The sequence below is a fragment of the Antechinus flavipes genome, chromosome 3 (genome assembly GCF_016432865.1).
Source record: "Antechinus flavipes isolate AdamAnt ecotype Samford, QLD, Australia chromosome 3, AdamAnt_v2, whole genome shotgun sequence".
Classification (NCBI taxonomy): Eukaryota; Metazoa; Chordata; class Mammalia; order Dasyuromorphia; family Dasyuridae; genus Antechinus; species Antechinus flavipes.
The window spans coordinates 565,291,384-565,309,782 of NC_067400.1; the positions used below are offsets into that span (position 1 = coordinate 565,291,384).

General features: G+C 37.8%; 1 protein-coding gene across 1 annotated transcript; it reads left to right on the forward strand.

Moving 5' to 3' along the window:
- Positions 1 to 218: 218 nt before the first annotated feature.
- Positions 219 to 6,002, forward strand: NDUFS5 (NADH:ubiquinone oxidoreductase subunit S5). The gene is made up of 3 exons (XM_051987751.1): positions 219 to 335; positions 3,583 to 3,800; positions 5,617 to 6,002. Exons 2-3 carry the CDS (start codon positions 3,585 to 3,587, stop codon positions 5,719 to 5,721), a joined length of 321 nt encoding a protein of 106 aa, XP_051843711.1. The 5' UTR covers positions 219 to 335; positions 3,583 to 3,584; the 3' UTR covers positions 5,722 to 6,002.
- The last annotated feature ends 12,397 nt before the right edge of the window (positions 6,003 to 18,399 follow it).

Sequence of the window (18,399 nt, forward strand, 5' to 3'; positions counted from 1 at the left end):
GATCCCACACCCACCTGACTGCATAATGGTACCCGCCAACCCTCCCTTCCCCCAAGGAGTCGCCCACATGGTTTCGTCCAAGCCCGGCCGGCCCTCCCCACCTCCCCTTCCTCTTTCCGCCCAATCTCTCCCTCCACCCAGGCCAACTTCCCTGGCACTTGCGCAGAATGAAGGCTGTGGTTTTTCCTCGCGAGGACTAGACCAGCGCGAAGGGGCGGGGCCTCTGGGTGTTGTGAAGCGACGACGACGCTTTACGGCCTGTAGGGCCGCGAAGAACCTGTAGGACGACAGAAACTTGTGAAAGGAAAGGACGCAGCGTTTGGACTAGGCCGCAGGTGACCCTCGGTGCCTGCCCTGGGTAGCGGGAGGGTGGAAAGGCGGGCCGATCTATCGACCAGTCCTCCATATGCCCTTGCCAGGGGCCCTTTTTGCCTGCCTGACCTGGTCTGGCCCGACGGGAGGAAAGAGGAGGGGATCTCCACCTTCGGGGTGACCCCTGTCCGGTCACCCGACTTCTGGGAGCCTCTCTTTACTCTTGAGGACATTTCTTGTATCTCCTGACTCCCCGGAAAGCCTTCCTCCCAGGCCTAAGACCCAGGAAGCTCAGCTTCCCAAGGATGGTCTCGTTGAACCCTCCCACCCCTTCCCGGGGAGCCTGGCATTCCCGTTTTCCACGGTGGGAGACTGAGGTAGTCAGCGGCTAAGTGTCGTCACCCATAAGTAGGATTTGACCTCCAGGCCCATCATCTACCACAGCACCCTTTGCTGATGGGCAGACGTGGAACCTGGAGTACGGGGAGGCAGTCCCTCTGACCTCATGTGAGCTCTCGATCTTTTAGAGAGGGTCCTTTTACAGAGGAGGAAACCGGCCCAGAGAAGGCAGGAAGGCAGCTCGGGTGGGCCGGCCCCTTTGAGGTAGCCCTGCGGGAGCCTTTCTCTGACCTTTCCCTCTTTGTCTCTAACTCTTATCTCTGTCACTTGTGTCTCTCTCTTACTTTCTCTGTCTTTCCGTTTCTTTCTCCCTCTGTCTTTCTCCTCCCCTTCTCTCTCTTCCTCCCTCTGTATGTCTCTGTCTCTCTGTCTCTGTCTCTCTCTCTCTCTTCCTGATGTGACAGGTCATTATACTTCCTTATATAATGCAAGATCTCCATCATTGTTTTTCAGGCTAGAAGGTACTTTAGAAGCCATTGAATCCAACCTTATTTTACAGACGAGAAAACTGAGGCACAAAGAGATTAAGAAACTTGCCTGGGTTACGCACTAAGTGTCTGAAACAGAATTGGAGCTTCCTTTTAACCATTTCTGAAGTGATTTATTTTATTCTCTTGACTCTTGTTTACTTTCACTCAGACCTTCCCCTATTTTTCCACATGGATTTGTGCAATCCATCTCAATTGCCTGAGATACATCAGAAAACATTTCCTTTTTTTTTTTTTTTTTTCAGTTATTCCAACTTTGTTTTCTAGGTCAAGATACTGGTTATTTCTCCATCTCATTTTACAGATGTGAAAACAGATAAAGAGGGTTAAGTGACTTATCCAGGGTCACACAGCTAGTAAGTGTCTAAGGCCAGATTTGAATTTGATCCTCCTGAGCCCAGGCCCAGCTTTCTAGCCCTTGTTACTACCTAGCTGCTCCTGAAAATACTTCCTAGTATTTGCTTATTGATACTCTTTTCCACAAGGCTCAGCTAAGATACTACCTCTCCCACTAAACCTTTTCTGATTTCCCCAACTAAAAATGATCTCTTCCTAAATTTTTCTCAGGAATTTCGGCAGGATCTTTCTTTGCTGTTGACTTTGTTCTACTTTGTAATTTTCATTTGTGTACATGTTTTAACCCTCTTTTTAGATTGTAAACTAATTTAGTGTAGAAATGGTGTAATTTTTAATTTTTGTTTTCCCTGTGCTAAACATTTAATGTTTGTTGAATGAATGAAAATATCTAACTTGTGATCATGTCTTCAGTAGTATTTTTTTGAACCTCAGATTACTCATCTGAAAATGGGAATTGTGATCCCTATATTTACCTCAGAGGATTGTTGCATGGAAAGCATTTTATATATATATATACACCAATCAGTAAGCTTTTATTTAGCCCTGTGCTAGGCATTTGCTAAATGTTGGAGATACAAAGGAAGACAAAAATAGCCTTCATATTTGGGATAATGAATTTAATGCAGAAAAGTATCTTAGACATCATTTAGTTAAACTTTTTCATTTTGTTGAGAGGCAGCAGAATATAGTGGAGCAAGTGTTTGTGCGTGCATGTGTGCGTGTGTGTGTGTGTATTTTTTGCCCTTAGACTCAAGAAAACCTGGCTTTGAATCCTACCACAGATACTTAGAAGCTCTGTAACTCTGGACCAGTCACTTAATTTCTCTCAGCTTGATAATCTCATCTGTAAAATGTACCTCTCAACTGGGGTGGGGAAGGATCTTGAACAGTAGGAGAGCCAATGTGTGTAAATCATTTTTGGAAACCTAGTAGCCTATATCAGTGCAAGCTATAATAAAGAAATGAGTCCAAAGGTGAAATGCTTTGCTTGAGGTTACATAGGTAAGTTAACATTGTGGGATTTGAATCCATTTCCTCTGATTCTAAACTTAGTCCTTTTTCCCAGGACAATCGACCTTTTTTTTCCTTTTGACCACCTATTACAAAGAGAGATGGTGCAATAGACCATAGTCAGCTATCATGCCTTTTGCATGAAGTATGTACGAAAATATTTTTGAATTGAGTTGACACCTCATATTGATTGCACACAGATTCTAATAATTGCTAACCATCATTTATCTAGTACTTGAAAGGTTTGCAAAATGCTTTACATATATTAGCTGATTTGCTCTTCATAGTAGGTCTATGAAGTGAGTACTCCACATTTTAGATATGAGGAAAGTAAGACTTAAATTAAACAAGTGATTTACCTAATCCCATACTTAGTATTGTGTTAGAGATGGGTTGTGGCTTTCTCCTTATAAGTCCAACACTTTCCTCTTTTCCTAACAGGAGGCTTTTATTTAAGGAAGCAGTTTGTGGAGCCAGTAGAAAGATGTTATTTTTAGATTTTTTTTTCCTAAGAAAATCACTTATCTGGCATAGTACTTTTCTGATGAAATATGTTCTCTCTGATTTGGTTCTTATGTCTGTGTGCTAGTTTTGGATTTAAAATTCCACAAAAGCTTAGCACCTATTATGTACAGATCAAACTGTGCTAGATATTGGGTGAGACACAAAAATGGAAGAGAACATGGTATTTGCCATCAAGAAGATTGTGCAGAATTAGGAGAAAACCAATACGAGTAATTGTAATGCTAAAAGAAAATATATTCAAAGGACTCTAAGAATGTTGAGGAAGAAATTAGTTCCCATTGAAGGAGCAGGAAGAATTCATGGAAGAAGTAGCCTTGAGTTTGGGCTTGAATCAAAGGTAGGATTTTAACATTGAAATTAAGTTGAGTAGTAAAAAATCTTTGTCTCAAAGGACATCTGCCATTGTTAATTAGCATATTTTCTAAAGTTTATTATTTTATACTTAATTTTTATGGCTTAGTATTGTTTCTCTTGTTAACTTTTACTGCAGCCATGCCATTTTTTGACGTTCAAACACGTTTGGGCCTCAATGTTGACAAATGGATGACAATTATGAGTTCTGAACAACCTTACAAAATGCCAGCCCGATGCCATGCTTTTGAGAAGGAATTCATTGAGTGTGCCCATGGAATTGGTATGACCCGAGCCAAGAAAGAATGCAAACTGGAATATGAGGATTTCATTGAATGTTTGCATAGGCGGAAAACGGTGAGGATATAACTGTTCTTTGGGAAATGCTCAGTTTATGTCCATTTGTGTTCAGTAGTTCAGTTTGTTGTGTATGAAAACATATTAGATTGTACTATAGCTCAATGGTGCAGTGAATAGAAGGTAGGCGTGGAGTCAGAAAGACTCATCTTCCTGAGTTTAAATCCAATCACCCACACTTAACTAGCTGTGTGATTCTGGACAAATCAATTAACCATGTTTGCCTCAGTTTCCTCATTTGTAAAACAGCTGGAGAAGGAAATGGCAAACCACTCCAATATCTTTGCCAAGAAAACCTCAAATGAAGTCACAAAAAATTGGACATGACTAAAAGACAATTGAACAGCAACAGCATAGTGCTCTTCCTCCTAGTGCTGAATTCAGTATAAAATTGGCTTATTTAGTTAGTAGATTACCATAATGACCTTCTAATTAGCAGGTGCCTTTGGCATGTCCCACCAGGTGTAAGATACTAGCAAGATTGTAATATTGGTCCCCACTGCTGCTTCATCTACATGTGTTACCTACTAATGCATACTTGGTTGACATAGTAGTGACCTTTTTCTTGCTATTCAAGTGATTGATTGATTTTTTTTTTTTTGCTGAGGCAATTGGGGTTAAGTGACTTGCCCAGGGTCACACAGCCAGGAAGTGTTAAGTGTCTGAGATCAAATTTGAACTCAGGTTCTCCTGGCTTCAGGGCTGGTGCTCTATCCACTGTGCCACCTAGCTGCCCCATGGCTGATGCTTTTTTTAAAACAGTGCATTTAGAAAATTAATCATAATGCCAGAGATGGAATGAAACTTTGGAAACTACCTAATCCTACTCTTTCATTATACAGAAGAAACTGAGGCCTCATGTTGGGGAAGGGAAGGGAAGAGAAGTGTCCAGTATTATGAGTGAGTTATTGGCAAAGCCAGAACAAGAAACCTTCCTAAACTGAAGTCTAACTTAAGCTCCTGTCCATCTTTTATTCCTTTTTTAGCCACTGAACAAGCAAAGTGGACAAGTGTCAAGGTAGCCTTGTATCAGGAGATGCTAGTCATCTAGGACTTCTAAGTCTTGCCTAAGGTATAGGGGCAACATATCATTCTATGGCATTAAGATTGTTGGGCTTCTGTTTTCTAAGTACTTCAGAATGATAATCTGTGCACAATACATGAAGAGTGAAATACCAAAAAGATCTGTGATTTTATCATTTGGGATATTCTTAACATATTCAGATTGTCACACCTTTGTGACATAATCAAGAATTAAAGAATTGTCTGTAGCTCTCTCTGAATCTAGCACTTGGGGTCCAGGGACAATAGATAGATTCTCTCATTAGGCCCATGTTGGTAGATTCTACCAAAGCTTGCTGCTTTATTGGGTTACTTCCATACTATAGTTAGATATCAAACTAAGTATTTAGTAAAGAGGTCTCCTAGAATCTAGACTAAAGTCTTTTTCTGTAGCCCAGGTTCTTTGATAATCTTCCTGAACTCATAGTCTTTTTTTTTTTTTTTTTTTGCCCCCTTGGAGAAAATGTAGATTTCTTCCATTGTTGTGTTGTAAAACAATCTAGAGTGAGTGCATCAGCATTTGACCCCACTCTCTCCTTTGGCCACCCTGCCATAAGATTTTGCACATCTAATTAACATCTGAATGATATTGAGTTGTATATCATAAGACAGAGGCCAGGTCTATAACTGTTTCTTTTTTTTCTATAACTATAATCCATGTGGCATGTTGTAGACTGTCCATAGAATTTTTTAAATTTATAACTTGCATTATTATATGTGTTTTCTAAATGACTATATATTTTTCCACTGGCAGATAGAACGTTTGGGAACAGTCATGAAGCAGAAGGAGAAGCTAATGAAAGAAGGGAAGTATACTCCTCCACCTCACCACGCAGGCAAAGAAGAGCTAAGGCCTTGATTGGTGGCTTCACATTGTTTCACTCTTTATGATGGGATGAAAGTATACCCTTTTCCACTGGAAATGTATATTTATTAAGACAGATACTTTATTCCAAAAGTTAAAAATCAGAGTGTAGAAGCTGTTCTGTTTTCCCCTGCCCCCAGTTCTCTCTGTACTTTGTCATTAAGATAACCACACCAGGCAAGTTGGTAACAGTGGTTCACACTCTAATATGTGATCTGTGATTCTGCCTGCATCTGAAAATAAGCATTTTGGAAAGTAAACATTTACCAGTGTTATTTGATTTCTCCAGCCTGATTTGTTTCTCTTAAATTGCAGGGTAGAACTCATGTACACATGTGTAAATGGTTGTGAGATTGTGAGTGTGTGTGTGTTTTGAACTGCAGACTGCAAGGTTACTAGCTGGTGCTTGCATATCAGTTAAAATATACCAGAAGGGAATGTGGTCACCAAGTTTTAAAGTGATTTTGGTAGTGTGGTATAATTTTACATTTAGAGTCAGTGAATAGAATGCAAATTCTAATTCTGCCCCTTAAATGATTTCACTGGGCTTCAGTTTCCTCATCAGTAAAGTAAAAAAGTTGAACTAAGATCCCTTCATTTCTTCTTCATTAGAAAAATAGAATAGAAGAAAGAAATTTTCTAGATGTAGAAAGGGAGGGCATAAACATTTAGAAATTTTAAGTAATCAAAATATTAGTTTTGAGACTAGAAGAATAATACGGTTTTTGCTTTTTCTGCACATTGTCTTATAATAAGAATTGGAGTTTAGCATTCAGGTCTGAGTCCTAAGCATCTTCATTTTGCGGCCAACCAGCATTTATTTAAACTTACTTACAGCACATCTCTCATCCATTGAACTGGAAAATCAAGCTGGAGCCCTTCCAGAAAGTGCTTGATTTGCATCCCAGAGTTTGCTTCTTTTACTTGCTGCCTACCCTTGGAGTTTCTCAAAGGTTCTCAGTCATGCATAAATCACTGGGCTTGAAACAAGAGGTTAGACATTTAAAAGCTATGTGAACTTAGACACATTACTTATTACTTAACCTCTGAGCCTCATTTTCTTCATCCATAAAATGGAACTATAAATAGTGCCTAACTCTCTTGTTTGTTGTGAAAATGCATGAGGAAATGGATAAGAACTGATTTACACACCTTAAAATGTTAAAGAAATCTTAAAAGTATTCAGGGGAGACCATGTACTCTGTGTTCCATTTCACCAATGAATTTTGGAAGTATAGGGAGGCTGAACCCAGAATATGGTAACAATAGGCCCCTTCACTATTAACAATTTTAAGACACACAATACTTTTGTTATGTGGGGTGAAAACTCTGGGATAGCAATCCAAATAGGTTGCTAATTGGATTCTCTCTTCTGAAACAATTTCCACTTACATTTTAAAATAAAACCTAGAACAAAAGACAAAATTCCAACACAGAGGAAAAAAAGAAAGGAATACTGTTTTAAGCTTAGTTAGGCAACAAAGTGGATAGAAAGCCCTGGATGTAGAGTCAGGAAGAACTGAGTTCAAATTTAGCCTCAGACACTTATCTGTCTAGATTTCTTCAATTGTAAAATTATAAAAACTCCACCTATCTCACTGGGGAGCCAATAAAATAATCTGTAAAAAGTACAAGATCAGTGCTAGCCTGATGTTAATATTAGGGCACCCTTTTTAATTTTTAAATAGTATTTTATTTTTTTAACTACATGCAAAGATAGTTTTCAACATTCACCTTTGCAAAACCTTGTGTTCCAGATTTTTCTCCCTTTTTCCCCCTCTCCCTTCCCCAAGATAACAAACAATCCAATATAGGTTAAACTTGTGCAATTTCTTTAAACATATTTTCATATTTGTTGTGCTACGCAAGAAAAATCAAAAATGAAAAAAGCATGAGAAAGGAAAATGCTCTGATCCACATTCCATCTCCTTAGTTTTTCTCTGGGTGCAAATGGCACTTTGCAGAACAAATATATTAAAATTGCCTTGAATCATCTCATTGTTGAGAAGAGCTATCACAGTTTATCATCACATAATCTTTTTATTGTATATAATGTTTTCTTGCTCACTTCACTTAGCATCAGTTCATGTGAGTTTTTCCAAGCTTTTTAAAAATCAGCTTTTTCTTCATTTCTTTTTTTATTTTTAAAAGGAAAGGTGACAATTTTTTATTGTTATTACAAAGGCAATTTTTTATTTGTCATTTGCTGTAAGAGCAGACTAAATGTAATCCTCACACAGGTATCATGTTAGGCACAGTAGGTAGCTATAAATTATACTCTTCATTTCTTATAGAACAATAATATTCCATTACATTCATATACCATAACTTATTCAGCCATTCCCCAACTGAAATACTCAGTTTCCAATTCCTTTAAGGACACCCTTGAAGAAGTTATATTCCAGAAATCCCCTTTTAGTCTGGCTGATGGTGAACAGAGATACTTCTCTAATGAATCTTAAAGATATTTTCACACTTAACTGTTCACCAGAGATGTAACTAAATCTCTTTCAAGGAATCGCGATTCCTCCCTAGAATTCTGTTTGAATTAGACATTAGGTCTTTGATTCAAGTGAGATCAAAGACTTAAAACTAGTACATTGTCCCAGTATTTCCTAAAATTGATTATTTAACCAAAGCACCACATCACAGCACTGAGGTAGGTAGTACAGGCAGCATTATTGATAATAGGAAGTAGATTCAGAAAGGTCCAGCATCATATATGTCAAGATCCAGGTTATCAACCTACATCTCCTGACTTTCTAAATTCAATACCACTATACCACACTCTGCCAGCAGAACCAAGTTTCATGAGAACAGCAGGTTTATGACCACTAATTTAAAGGTATCTAGGACAAAAATTATGGGGTACAGGGAAAGGATTCTGAACCAGGGAATTCATAGCTCTGGATTCTAACCTAGACTTTCCATTTCTTAGCTATGCTATGCTGGACAAATCATCTGAGCCCTCCTCTACTTCAAATCGGGGTAAAGACCAGAGATTGAGGTCCACGTACTACTGCTGAGGGCCAAATTTGGGCGTATTGCCTGTGCTTGTAGAAGCTAAGAAATTTTTTTTATATTTTTAAATACAACAAAAATTTTAAATGTAAGAGCCATTCTTGGTTCATTGCCTATATAGGAAATGGCAGTCCACTAGAAACTAAAGTTTGCTAGCCCCTATATAGTCTTGAATATCTCCATTCTTGGAGACTGATTTTCTTATATCTACTTTATTTCCTTTGCTCTAAATTTTAGCATAAAAGGAAACCTTAAATCCCAACCCATCAGTGCTTATGTAAGTGTAGAAAAGAAAAGGGTCCTTTTATTAGTGCTTTCAGTTCCTCAACAACTCTGGAAAGAACTGGCACCCAGTGGAGAGTCAGATGCATTCTTTCCACCAAGTATCCACAACCAATTCAAGGACAAGGATTAGTAACTTCGGGCTTTTCACAACTGGCCACCTTTTTGCTTTTTCTCAATCTTCTAAGTACTTGAGAAGAGTAGGTTAGCGACATTTTGAGGCCCAATAGAAATTAAGAAATAGAGCAATCTGATCCTGACTCTAGGAGCCCTCTGTTAGCATACTGTATTTTAAGAAGTCTGAACACGAATAATGTTCTGTTAGGACTGTTTGTGCTTTTTGGTCTCCAAAGCTGATGCAGAATAGAATTGGCGGGGAAAGAGACAGCAGAAAGATCCTTTCAACTTAGGAATTCAACTTTGTTAAAAGGAAATCAGTTTTGTATCCACAAGGAAAATGGTATATATGCAAGCTTCTCGTAGTTCTGAAATTTCTGCCTTTCCTGCATTGTGGCAACTTGAGTCTGGCTCCATGGAAGGAACTGTAAATGAGACCTTTTGTGTGATCATTACATGTCAACATATCAATCAATATGTCATTATATTGCTTCATTTTCCTGAACCTGACACTAAAGAATTTATTTTCTGAGGGGCAGTAGGAGCTTAGTGAATAGCACACTAGCCCTAGAGTCAGTAGGATCTGAGTTCAGATGTGGCCTCAGACACTTGACACTGTGTGACCCAAAATCATTTGAGAGAATTTTCATTATAACCTGGTTTTATATATATATATAACTGGTCCTCAGTGTTTATATCCACTAGCAGAACCTTTAATTGAAAGATCTTATTTTTATTCATAGTTTTTCTTTTGCATTACCTTCATTTCTGAATACATACTTCCCTACTCATGGACTTGTCCCATTTAACAAAAATTTTTAAAGAGGGAAAACCCCCCACAGTTCAACAAAGCCATGTCTGATAATATGTGTTATATTTCATATCCAGTCTCTCAGCTCTGCATTTTCTCTGAGAGGCATTTTCTCAACTCTTTCAGGGCCAAGTTTAGTTATAATTAAAATTTTAGGGCTTTTTTCCCCATTTACTTTGTTTTTTTTTTTTTTTTCTGGTTCTGTTTATTTCACTTTCCATCAGTTCATATGAAAACAGGATCTTTTAAAAAAAAAATTGAGATTTATGACAAGCATTAATAGGATTTCGAAGTTGAAAGTTGCTAAATGAAAAACATTTTTAAAAAACCTACCCCAGTAATAAAGCTACCTGAGCAATTTGCACTAACTTGTCCAATTCCCTCATTTGGTAGAAGAGGACAGAGGTACAAAGAGTCACCTATAGCCACAACAAAATAGAGGCAGAATGGGCACTGAAGTTTAGGTTTTATGGACCTCTCCACAGTATCATGTGCATCCTCTCATAGGAGTTCTTAAATAGGACTCAGTTCCCTGCTTAATAGTTGCCCATGAATTTCCCACCACTAGACCAATTGCTATTGGAAAGCTACTGCCTACCAAAGCCAAGAAACGACCTTGCTTACTTTCATTGTCTTTACACATCTCCAAATTGTGATGACTACACATCTGTTAGCATGGGTTCATAGGCTTTCATTTTAATGAAAGCACGGAAGGAATAGTTTGATGCTTGGGAATTCTCTAAATCAGCAAAGACCTTGACTAGTTTTATTATTATTTTATGTCCAGGCAGATTTAGCTTTATTAGCAAAGCCCAGAATTAAACATAGTTGAAAAATACTTGAGTTACAAGAGTCTTTATCAGAGGATTCTGAATAATTATCATTGTTTTCAAGTTGAATTCAATGACAAGTTAGTGCAAATTGCTCAGGTAGCTTTATTACTGGGGTAGGTTTTTTAAAAATGTTTTTCATTTAGCAAAAATCTATTTTTTCTTCCTCCCACTTTTCCTCTCCCTTCCCTTCATTGCAAACAAAACAAAACAAAACAAAACTCTGGTAATAGATAGGCACAGTCAAGTGAAATGAATTCCTGCACTGGCTTTATCTAAATATGTTTGATTCTGCAACCCAAGTCCATCACCCTTGTCAGGAGAGAGTATTTCATTATTGATTCTGAGATCTTAACTGGTCCTTGTGGGGTAGGGAGTATTTTAAATATTCAAGCTTCTTTGAGTCATTCTCTAAGCAAAATTTTTCAGTTGGGCTTGATGATTACTACAGCTTTCAGCTCCAAATCCTGACTACTAGAGGGAGCTGAAGTGAGTGTAGGGAATTGTATCCTTTTATACACTTCACTAGGAGCTACTCTTGTCATTTTAGACTCTAAGGAAAGGGTAAAATGCAAGAGAAGGGTTTGGCCTATGAAGGAGATGACTGTTAGCCAAAAGCAGGAAAGGGGAGAGTAAGGGTCAGCAAGACTTGCAGGTCACCATTCTGGGGTAGTGGTTTGGGGTCCTAAAGACTCAAGATCCCAGAAGAATGCTGTACAAAGAATCAATGCAAGGCAACAGAGTTTTGTTGGATATATTTTTACATTTAGTTTAATTTTATATTTTTTCTCTACATGTTGACAAAAATTTTAAACATTCTTTTTTAAAAAAATTTTAGTTCCATATCCTACCCCCCCACCTTGAGAAGGCAAACAATTTGATAGATATGCAAAACATTTCCATATTAGCAATGTTGCAAAAGAAAAAACATCAAATATACCAAGTATAATAAAGCAAAAAAAAAAAATGCTTCTGATAAATATGTAAATATGTTTAGAAGAATTGCACATGTTTAATATATTTCACATTGCTGTCTTGGGGAAGGAGATGAGGGAGGGAGGGAAAAAAATTTGGAACACAAAATTTTGCAAAAGTGAATGTTGAAAATTATCTTTGTATATATTTGGAAAAATAAAATATTATCAAAAACAAAAACAAAAAAATAGTATGCTTCAATATGTATTCAAACTCCATCAATTTTTCCTAATTTATAAGTCCTTTGGAATTGTCTTGGATAATTGTATTGCTGAGAATAGCCAAATTGTTCACAGTTGATCAATGTAAATTATTGCTATTACTGTGTGTTTCCAGTTCTGCTCACTTCACTTTGTGTCAGTTTCATGTTAAGTCTTTTCAAGTTTTTCTGAAAGCATCCTGCTTGTCATTTCTTAAAGCACAATATTCCCTCATAATCATATACCACAACTTGTTCAAACATTTCCCAATTGGTAGGATCCCCTGAATTTCCATTTTTTACCAGCATAAAAAGAACTGCTATAAATATTTTTGTATATATAAGTCCCTTTCCTTTTTTTTGATCTCTTTGGAGTATAAAGTTAATAGTGCTATTGCTTGATCAAAAGGATTTGCACCATTTTATAGCCTTTGGGGCATAGTTCCAAATTGTTCTCCAGAATGGTTGAATCAGTTATACCCTCACCACAGTGCATTAGTATCCCTGTTTTTCCACATGCCCTCTATTTGCCATTTTTGTATTCTGCCATTTTAGCCAATATGTTATAGATGTGAGATGGTACCTTAGAGCTATTTTAACTTGCATTTCTTTAATAATGATTTAGAATTTTTTTAATATGACTAGAGATAGCTTTGATTTTTTTTCTTCTAAGAAATATCTATATTCTTTAATCATTTATCAACTGAAAAATAAACTTGTATTCCTAGAAATTTGACTCAGTTTTCATTACACATGAGAAATGAGGACTTTATCAGAGAACTTTGCTATAAATTTCCCATCTCCCTCCAGTTTCCCACTTCCCTACTAAATATGGCTATATTGGTTTTGTTTGTGAAAACCCTTTTTAATTTGATGTAATCAGAAGTATCATTTTATATCCTACTGTCTATCTCTGGTTATAAATTCTTCCCTGATCCATAAATCTGACAGGTAAAATATTTCATTCTCCCCTAATTTCTTTATGGTATTATCTTTTATGTTTAAATCATGCGCCCATTTTGACTATATATATAAAATTTATTTTTATTAAAGCTTTTTATTTACAAAGCATATGCATGGGTCATTTTTCCAACATTGTCCCTTGCAAAACCTTTTGTTCCAAATTTTCCCCTGCTTCCCCTACCCCTCCCCCAGCTGGCAGGTAGTTCAATACGTGTTAAAATGTTGAAATATATGTTAGATGCAATATATATATACATATTTATACAGTTATCTTGTTGTGCAAGAAAAATCAGATCAAGAAGGAAGAAGAAGAAAAAATGAGAAAGAAAACAAAATGCAAGCAAATAACAACAGAGAGAGTGAGAATGCTCACTCAGTTCCCACAGTCCTCTCTCTGGGTTGTAGATGGCTTTCTTCATCACTGAACAATTGGAACTGGTCTGAATCCTCTCATTGTTGAAGAGAGCCCTGTCTATCAGAATTGATCGTCATATAATCTTGTTGTTGTCGTGTACAATGATCTCCTGGTTCTGCTCATTTCAATCAGCATCAGTTCATGTAAGTCTCTTCAGGCCTTTCTGAAATCATCCTGCTGGTCATTTCTTACAGAACAATAATATTCCATAATATTCATATACCACAATTTATACAGCCATTCTCCAATTGATGGACATCTACTCAGTTTCCAGTTTCTGGCCACTACAAACAGGGCTGCCACAAACTTTTTTGCACATGTGGGTTCCTTTCCCTCCTTTAAGATCTCTTTGGAATACAGGCCCACTAGAAACATTGCTGGATCAAAGGGTTTGATAACTTTTTGTGGGTATATATTTTATTTTATTATTTCCTGATCTGCCAATCTGGCCCCATATTTTACAACATTATCCCTTGCACTCACTTCTGTTCCGATTTTTCCCCTCCCTCCCTCCACCCTCTCCCCTAGATGGCAAGCAGTCCTATATATGTTAAATATATTGCAGTATATCCTAGATACAATATATGTTTGCAGAACCAAACAGTTCTCTTGTTGCACAGGGAGAATTGGATTCAGAAGGTAAAAATAACCCGATCCCAGGGATTTTTTTTTAGGGAGTTGATTAATAACTTGTTCTATTTCTTTTTCTGAAATGGGACTATTTAAGCAATTTACTTCCTCCTCTGATAATCTGGGAAACCTATATTTTTGGAGGTAGTCATGCATTTAGCTTAGGTTATCAAATTTATTGGCATAAAGTTGGGCAAAGTAACCCCTTATTATTTCTTTAATTTCCTCTTCATCAGTGGAAAGTTCTCCTTTTTCATTTTTAAGACTGCTAATTTGATTTCCCTCTCTCCTTTTTCTAATCAGATTTACCAAAGGTTTATCAATTTTATTGGTTTTTTCATAAAACCAACTCTTAGTTTTATTTATTAGTTCAATAGTTTTTTTTACTTTCTATATTATTAATTTTTCCTTTTAATTTTAGATTGGGGTTTTAAATTTGGTCTTTTTCTAACTTTTTAAGTTGCAGGCCTAATTCATTGATCTTTTCTTTTTCTATTTTATTCAAGTAAGCCTCTAAGGATATAAAATTTCCCCTTATTACTGCTTTGGCTGCATCCCATAAATTTTGATATGATATCTCATTGTTGTCATTATCTTGAGTGAAATTATTAATTGTGTCTATAATTTGCTGTTTCACCCAATCATTCTTTAAAATGAGATTATTTATAAATTAAAAAAAAAAAAAAGATGAGATTATTTAGTTTCCAATTACTTTTTGGTCTATTTACACCTAACTTTTTGTTGAATGTAGTTTTTATTGCATTGTGATCTGAAAAGAAAGCATTTACTATTTCTGCCTTCCTGCATTTAATTTTGAGGTCTTTATGTCCTAATATATGGTCAATTTTTGTGTAGGTTCCATGAACTGCTGAGAAGAAAGTGTACTCCTTTCTGTCACCATTCAGTTTTCTCCAGAGATCTATCATACCTAATTTTTCTAATATTCTATTTACCTCTTTAATTTCTTTCTTATTTGTTTTGTGATTTGATTTATCTAAATCTGAGAGTACAAGATTGAGATCTCCCACTATTATAGGTTTGCTGTCTATTTCTTCTCACAACTCTCTTAACTTCTCTTTAAGGAAGTTAGATGCTATACCACTTGGTGCATGTATGTTTAATACTGATATTGCTTCATTGTCGATAGTACCCTTAAGCAAGATATAGTTTCCTTCCTTACCCTTAAGCAAGATATAGTTTCCTTCCTTATCTCTTTTAATTAGATCAATCTTTGCTTTTGCTTGATCTGAGATTAGGATGGCTACCCCTGCTTTTTTGACTTCACCTGAAGCATAATAGATTCTGCTCCAGCCTTTTACCTTTACTCTGTATGTATCTCCCTGTTTTAAATGTGTTTCTTGTAAACAACAGATTGTAGGGTTCTGACTTTTGATTCAGTCTGCTATCCGCCTCCTCTTTATGGGAGAGTTCATCCCATTCACATTTACGGTTAAAATAACCAATTCTGTATTTCCTGCCATCCTAATATCCCCAGATTATACTTTTCTTTTTCTTGCCCTCCTTCCCTTCTTCCCTAGTATTAAACTTATTGGTCCCACTAACGTCACGCAGCTCTCCCTCTTTAGTATCCTTCCCTCCTCCCTTTGAATCCCTTCCCTTTCTTGTACCCTTCCCTTATTACTCTTTTTCCTTCTCCCTTTTCCTCTCCCACTTTTTAATGAAGTGAGAGAAGAATCTCTGTAAAACAAATATGTCAATTGTTTCCTCTTTGAGCCAACTCTGATGAGAGTAGGATTCACACAATGTTCCTCCCCCTCTCTAAGTTCCCTCATATATGATAGGTTTCCTTTGCCTCATTGTCGCATGTAGTTTCCCTCTTTTTATCTCCCCTCTTCCCTTTTTCTGACACTATCCCCTTTCCATTTCTACTTCCCTTTTTTATGTTATATTGGTAAAATCAAATTATACATATGGTTTTTATACAGAAATACAGTTCTCAAGAGTTCCTTTTACCTTTTTCTACTTCTCTTGATTCCTGTTGTTGGAGATCAAATTTTTTGTTTAAGTCTGGTATTTTCCTTAGAAACAGATGGAATTCCTCTATTTCATTAAAGATCCATCTTCTTCCGTGGAAAAAAAATACTCAGCTTAGCTGGGTAGTTTATTCTTGGCTGCATTCTAAGTTCTTTTGCTTTTCGGAATATCTGATTCCAGGCCCTTCGATCCTTTAATGCTGAGGCAGCCAGATCTTGCGTGACCCTTATTGTGGCATCTCGGTATTTGAACTGTTTTTTCCTGGCTGCTTGTAAAATTTTTTCTTTAGTCTGAAAATTCTGAAGTTTGGCCACGATATTCCTCGGAGTCTTTATTTTAGGGTCTTTTTCAGAAGGTGGGTTCGATGAATTCTTTCAACATCTATTTTCCCTTCTGGTTCTATTACTTCTGGGCAGTTCTCTTTGATGATTTTCTATAAAATAGTATCTAGGCTCTTTGTTTCATCATAATTTTCTGGTAGTCCGATGATCCTCAGGTTATCTCTCTTAGATCTATTTTCCAGGTCTGTTGTTTTTCCAAGTAAACATTTGACATTTTTTCCCAATCTTTCATTTTTTTGTTTTGCTTGACTGATTCTTGATGTCTCAATGAATCAGTCATTTCTATTTATTCAGTTCTGATTTTTAGTGAGTTATTTTCTTCATCAGCTTTTTTTACTTCTTTTTGTATATGTCCAATTGAATTGTTTTGCTCTATGGAATTTTTTTCCATTTCACTAATTTTTTTTTTAGTGAGTTATTTTCTTTTTCCAATTCGCAAATTCTGTTTCCCTGCACTTCTTGGGAGTTTTTTACCTTTTCCAATTCACCTTTCAGGAAGTTGTTTTCTTTTTCCACTTTATCAAATTTTTCTTTTAGTGAGTTATGTGTCTTTCCCCATTTCTCTTCTAGCTCTCTTTTAAGGTTTTTAATAGTCTCTTCTAGGAGAGCTTTTTGTATTGGAGACCAACAATCGTCTGGAGACTGACTGCTATTAGTTTCTTCAGGGTTGAAAAGCTGTTCTTTTTCTGTATAGAAACTATCCATCGTCCTTTTGATTTTTTTACTCATTTTGTTAAAGCCTGTAGGGTCTGCCTTAAGAACCAGGAGATTACCAGCTTCCTCTGCAGAGCAGTGAAAGGTATATGGATGGGGTAGCTGTCCCGCCGACTGGCTACAAAAAGCAGCGAGGTACTGGAGTGCTCTGGGAAAGAGTTCCCCACCCGATAGTAACTTAGGCCTGCAGGGCCGGGCTGGGAAAGTGCCCTTCAAAGAACCCCGGCTGTGTGAGATAACGACTGCCCTGGGGCTAGAAGCTGAGCAGTGAGAGTTTCACTTCCCAAGCCAAAGCCTGCCCTGGGGCTGTGGGTGTTAGCGGCTGAGCAGTGAATGGATTTGCAGGGGCCGGAAGTATCTGCCCAGGAAGAGCCGTCAGCTGCGAAGGTTCTATTGCTCCAGGATGAGCCCCCCACTCTGCCGATTAGAGGCTGCTTAGGCTGTGCCCCCCACTCTGCCGATCAGAGGCTGCCCAGGCCGAGCCCCCCACTCTGCCGATTAGAGGCTGCTTAGGCTGTGCCCCCCACTCTGCCGATCAGAGGCTGCCCAGGCTGTGCCCCCCTGCTGTGCAGATTAGTAACTGCCCCCGCAAAAGCCCCGAACTGCAGGATGTGGCCGCAGGGCTGCGGTAAAGTCTGCCTGAGTCACTTCCGGGTTGAGGGGTTACAGCCAGATCTCGTTAGGTTCTGGCGGTTTTTAAGAGGACCCTCTGTTTTAGGCTTTAATTTCTCTGCCAGTTTACTGCTTTGTAGTCAAGGCAGAGCAGTTAGCCTATAGCAGAGTGGTCCCCATAACTTCTCTAGCCACAGAGATCACCCCCGCCCCTGGTCTGCTCAGGAAGCTAGCCTCTCGCTGCCTGTGCTAGTCTGTTCCTGGCCCCTCAGGACAAACCTTTCCTGACGAGCTTTCAAAATGACTTAGGCTGGTAAATTGTAGTGCTTCTAATCTTCAAGAATTTAAGCAGTGAAGAGTTATTTTTGAGACTGCATTAAATAGTTGGTCATGAGGGGAATGAGAGGAGCTTAGAGAGTCGTGTGCCTGCTCCGCCATCTTGGCTCCGCCCCCGGAAGTGTAAAAATAATCCGGGAAGAAAAATAAAAATGCAAACAGTTTACATTCATTTCCCAGAGTTCTTTCTTTGGATGTAGCTGCTTCTGCCCATTATTTATCAATTGAAAGTGGGTATATATTTTAATGAAGGCTTTTGGGGCCACCAACATGGAAATGTGAAGAGGAAAGGTAGGACAATAAAAAGGACACTGGGGCAAAAGCCACCAAATGAACTAGGGCAAAAATTGTCCCAGAGGGGGACAGGGACTTTTTTTAAGACTTTTTTTAAGGAGGGCTAAAGTCTCTAACAGGACATCTAATTGACCTAT

What these genes read in the sequence shown, in the direction of transcription:
- NDUFS5 (XM_051987751.1), top strand. Translation starts at nt 3,585, where the DNA reads ATGCCATTTTTTGACGTTCAAACACGTTTGGGCCTCAATGTTGACAAA. An exon ending in GTTTGCATAGGCGGAAAACG is followed by an intron (nt 3,801 to 5,616) that starts GTGAGGATATAA and finishes TTCCACTGGCAG; the next exon opens with ATAGAACGTTTGGGAACAGT.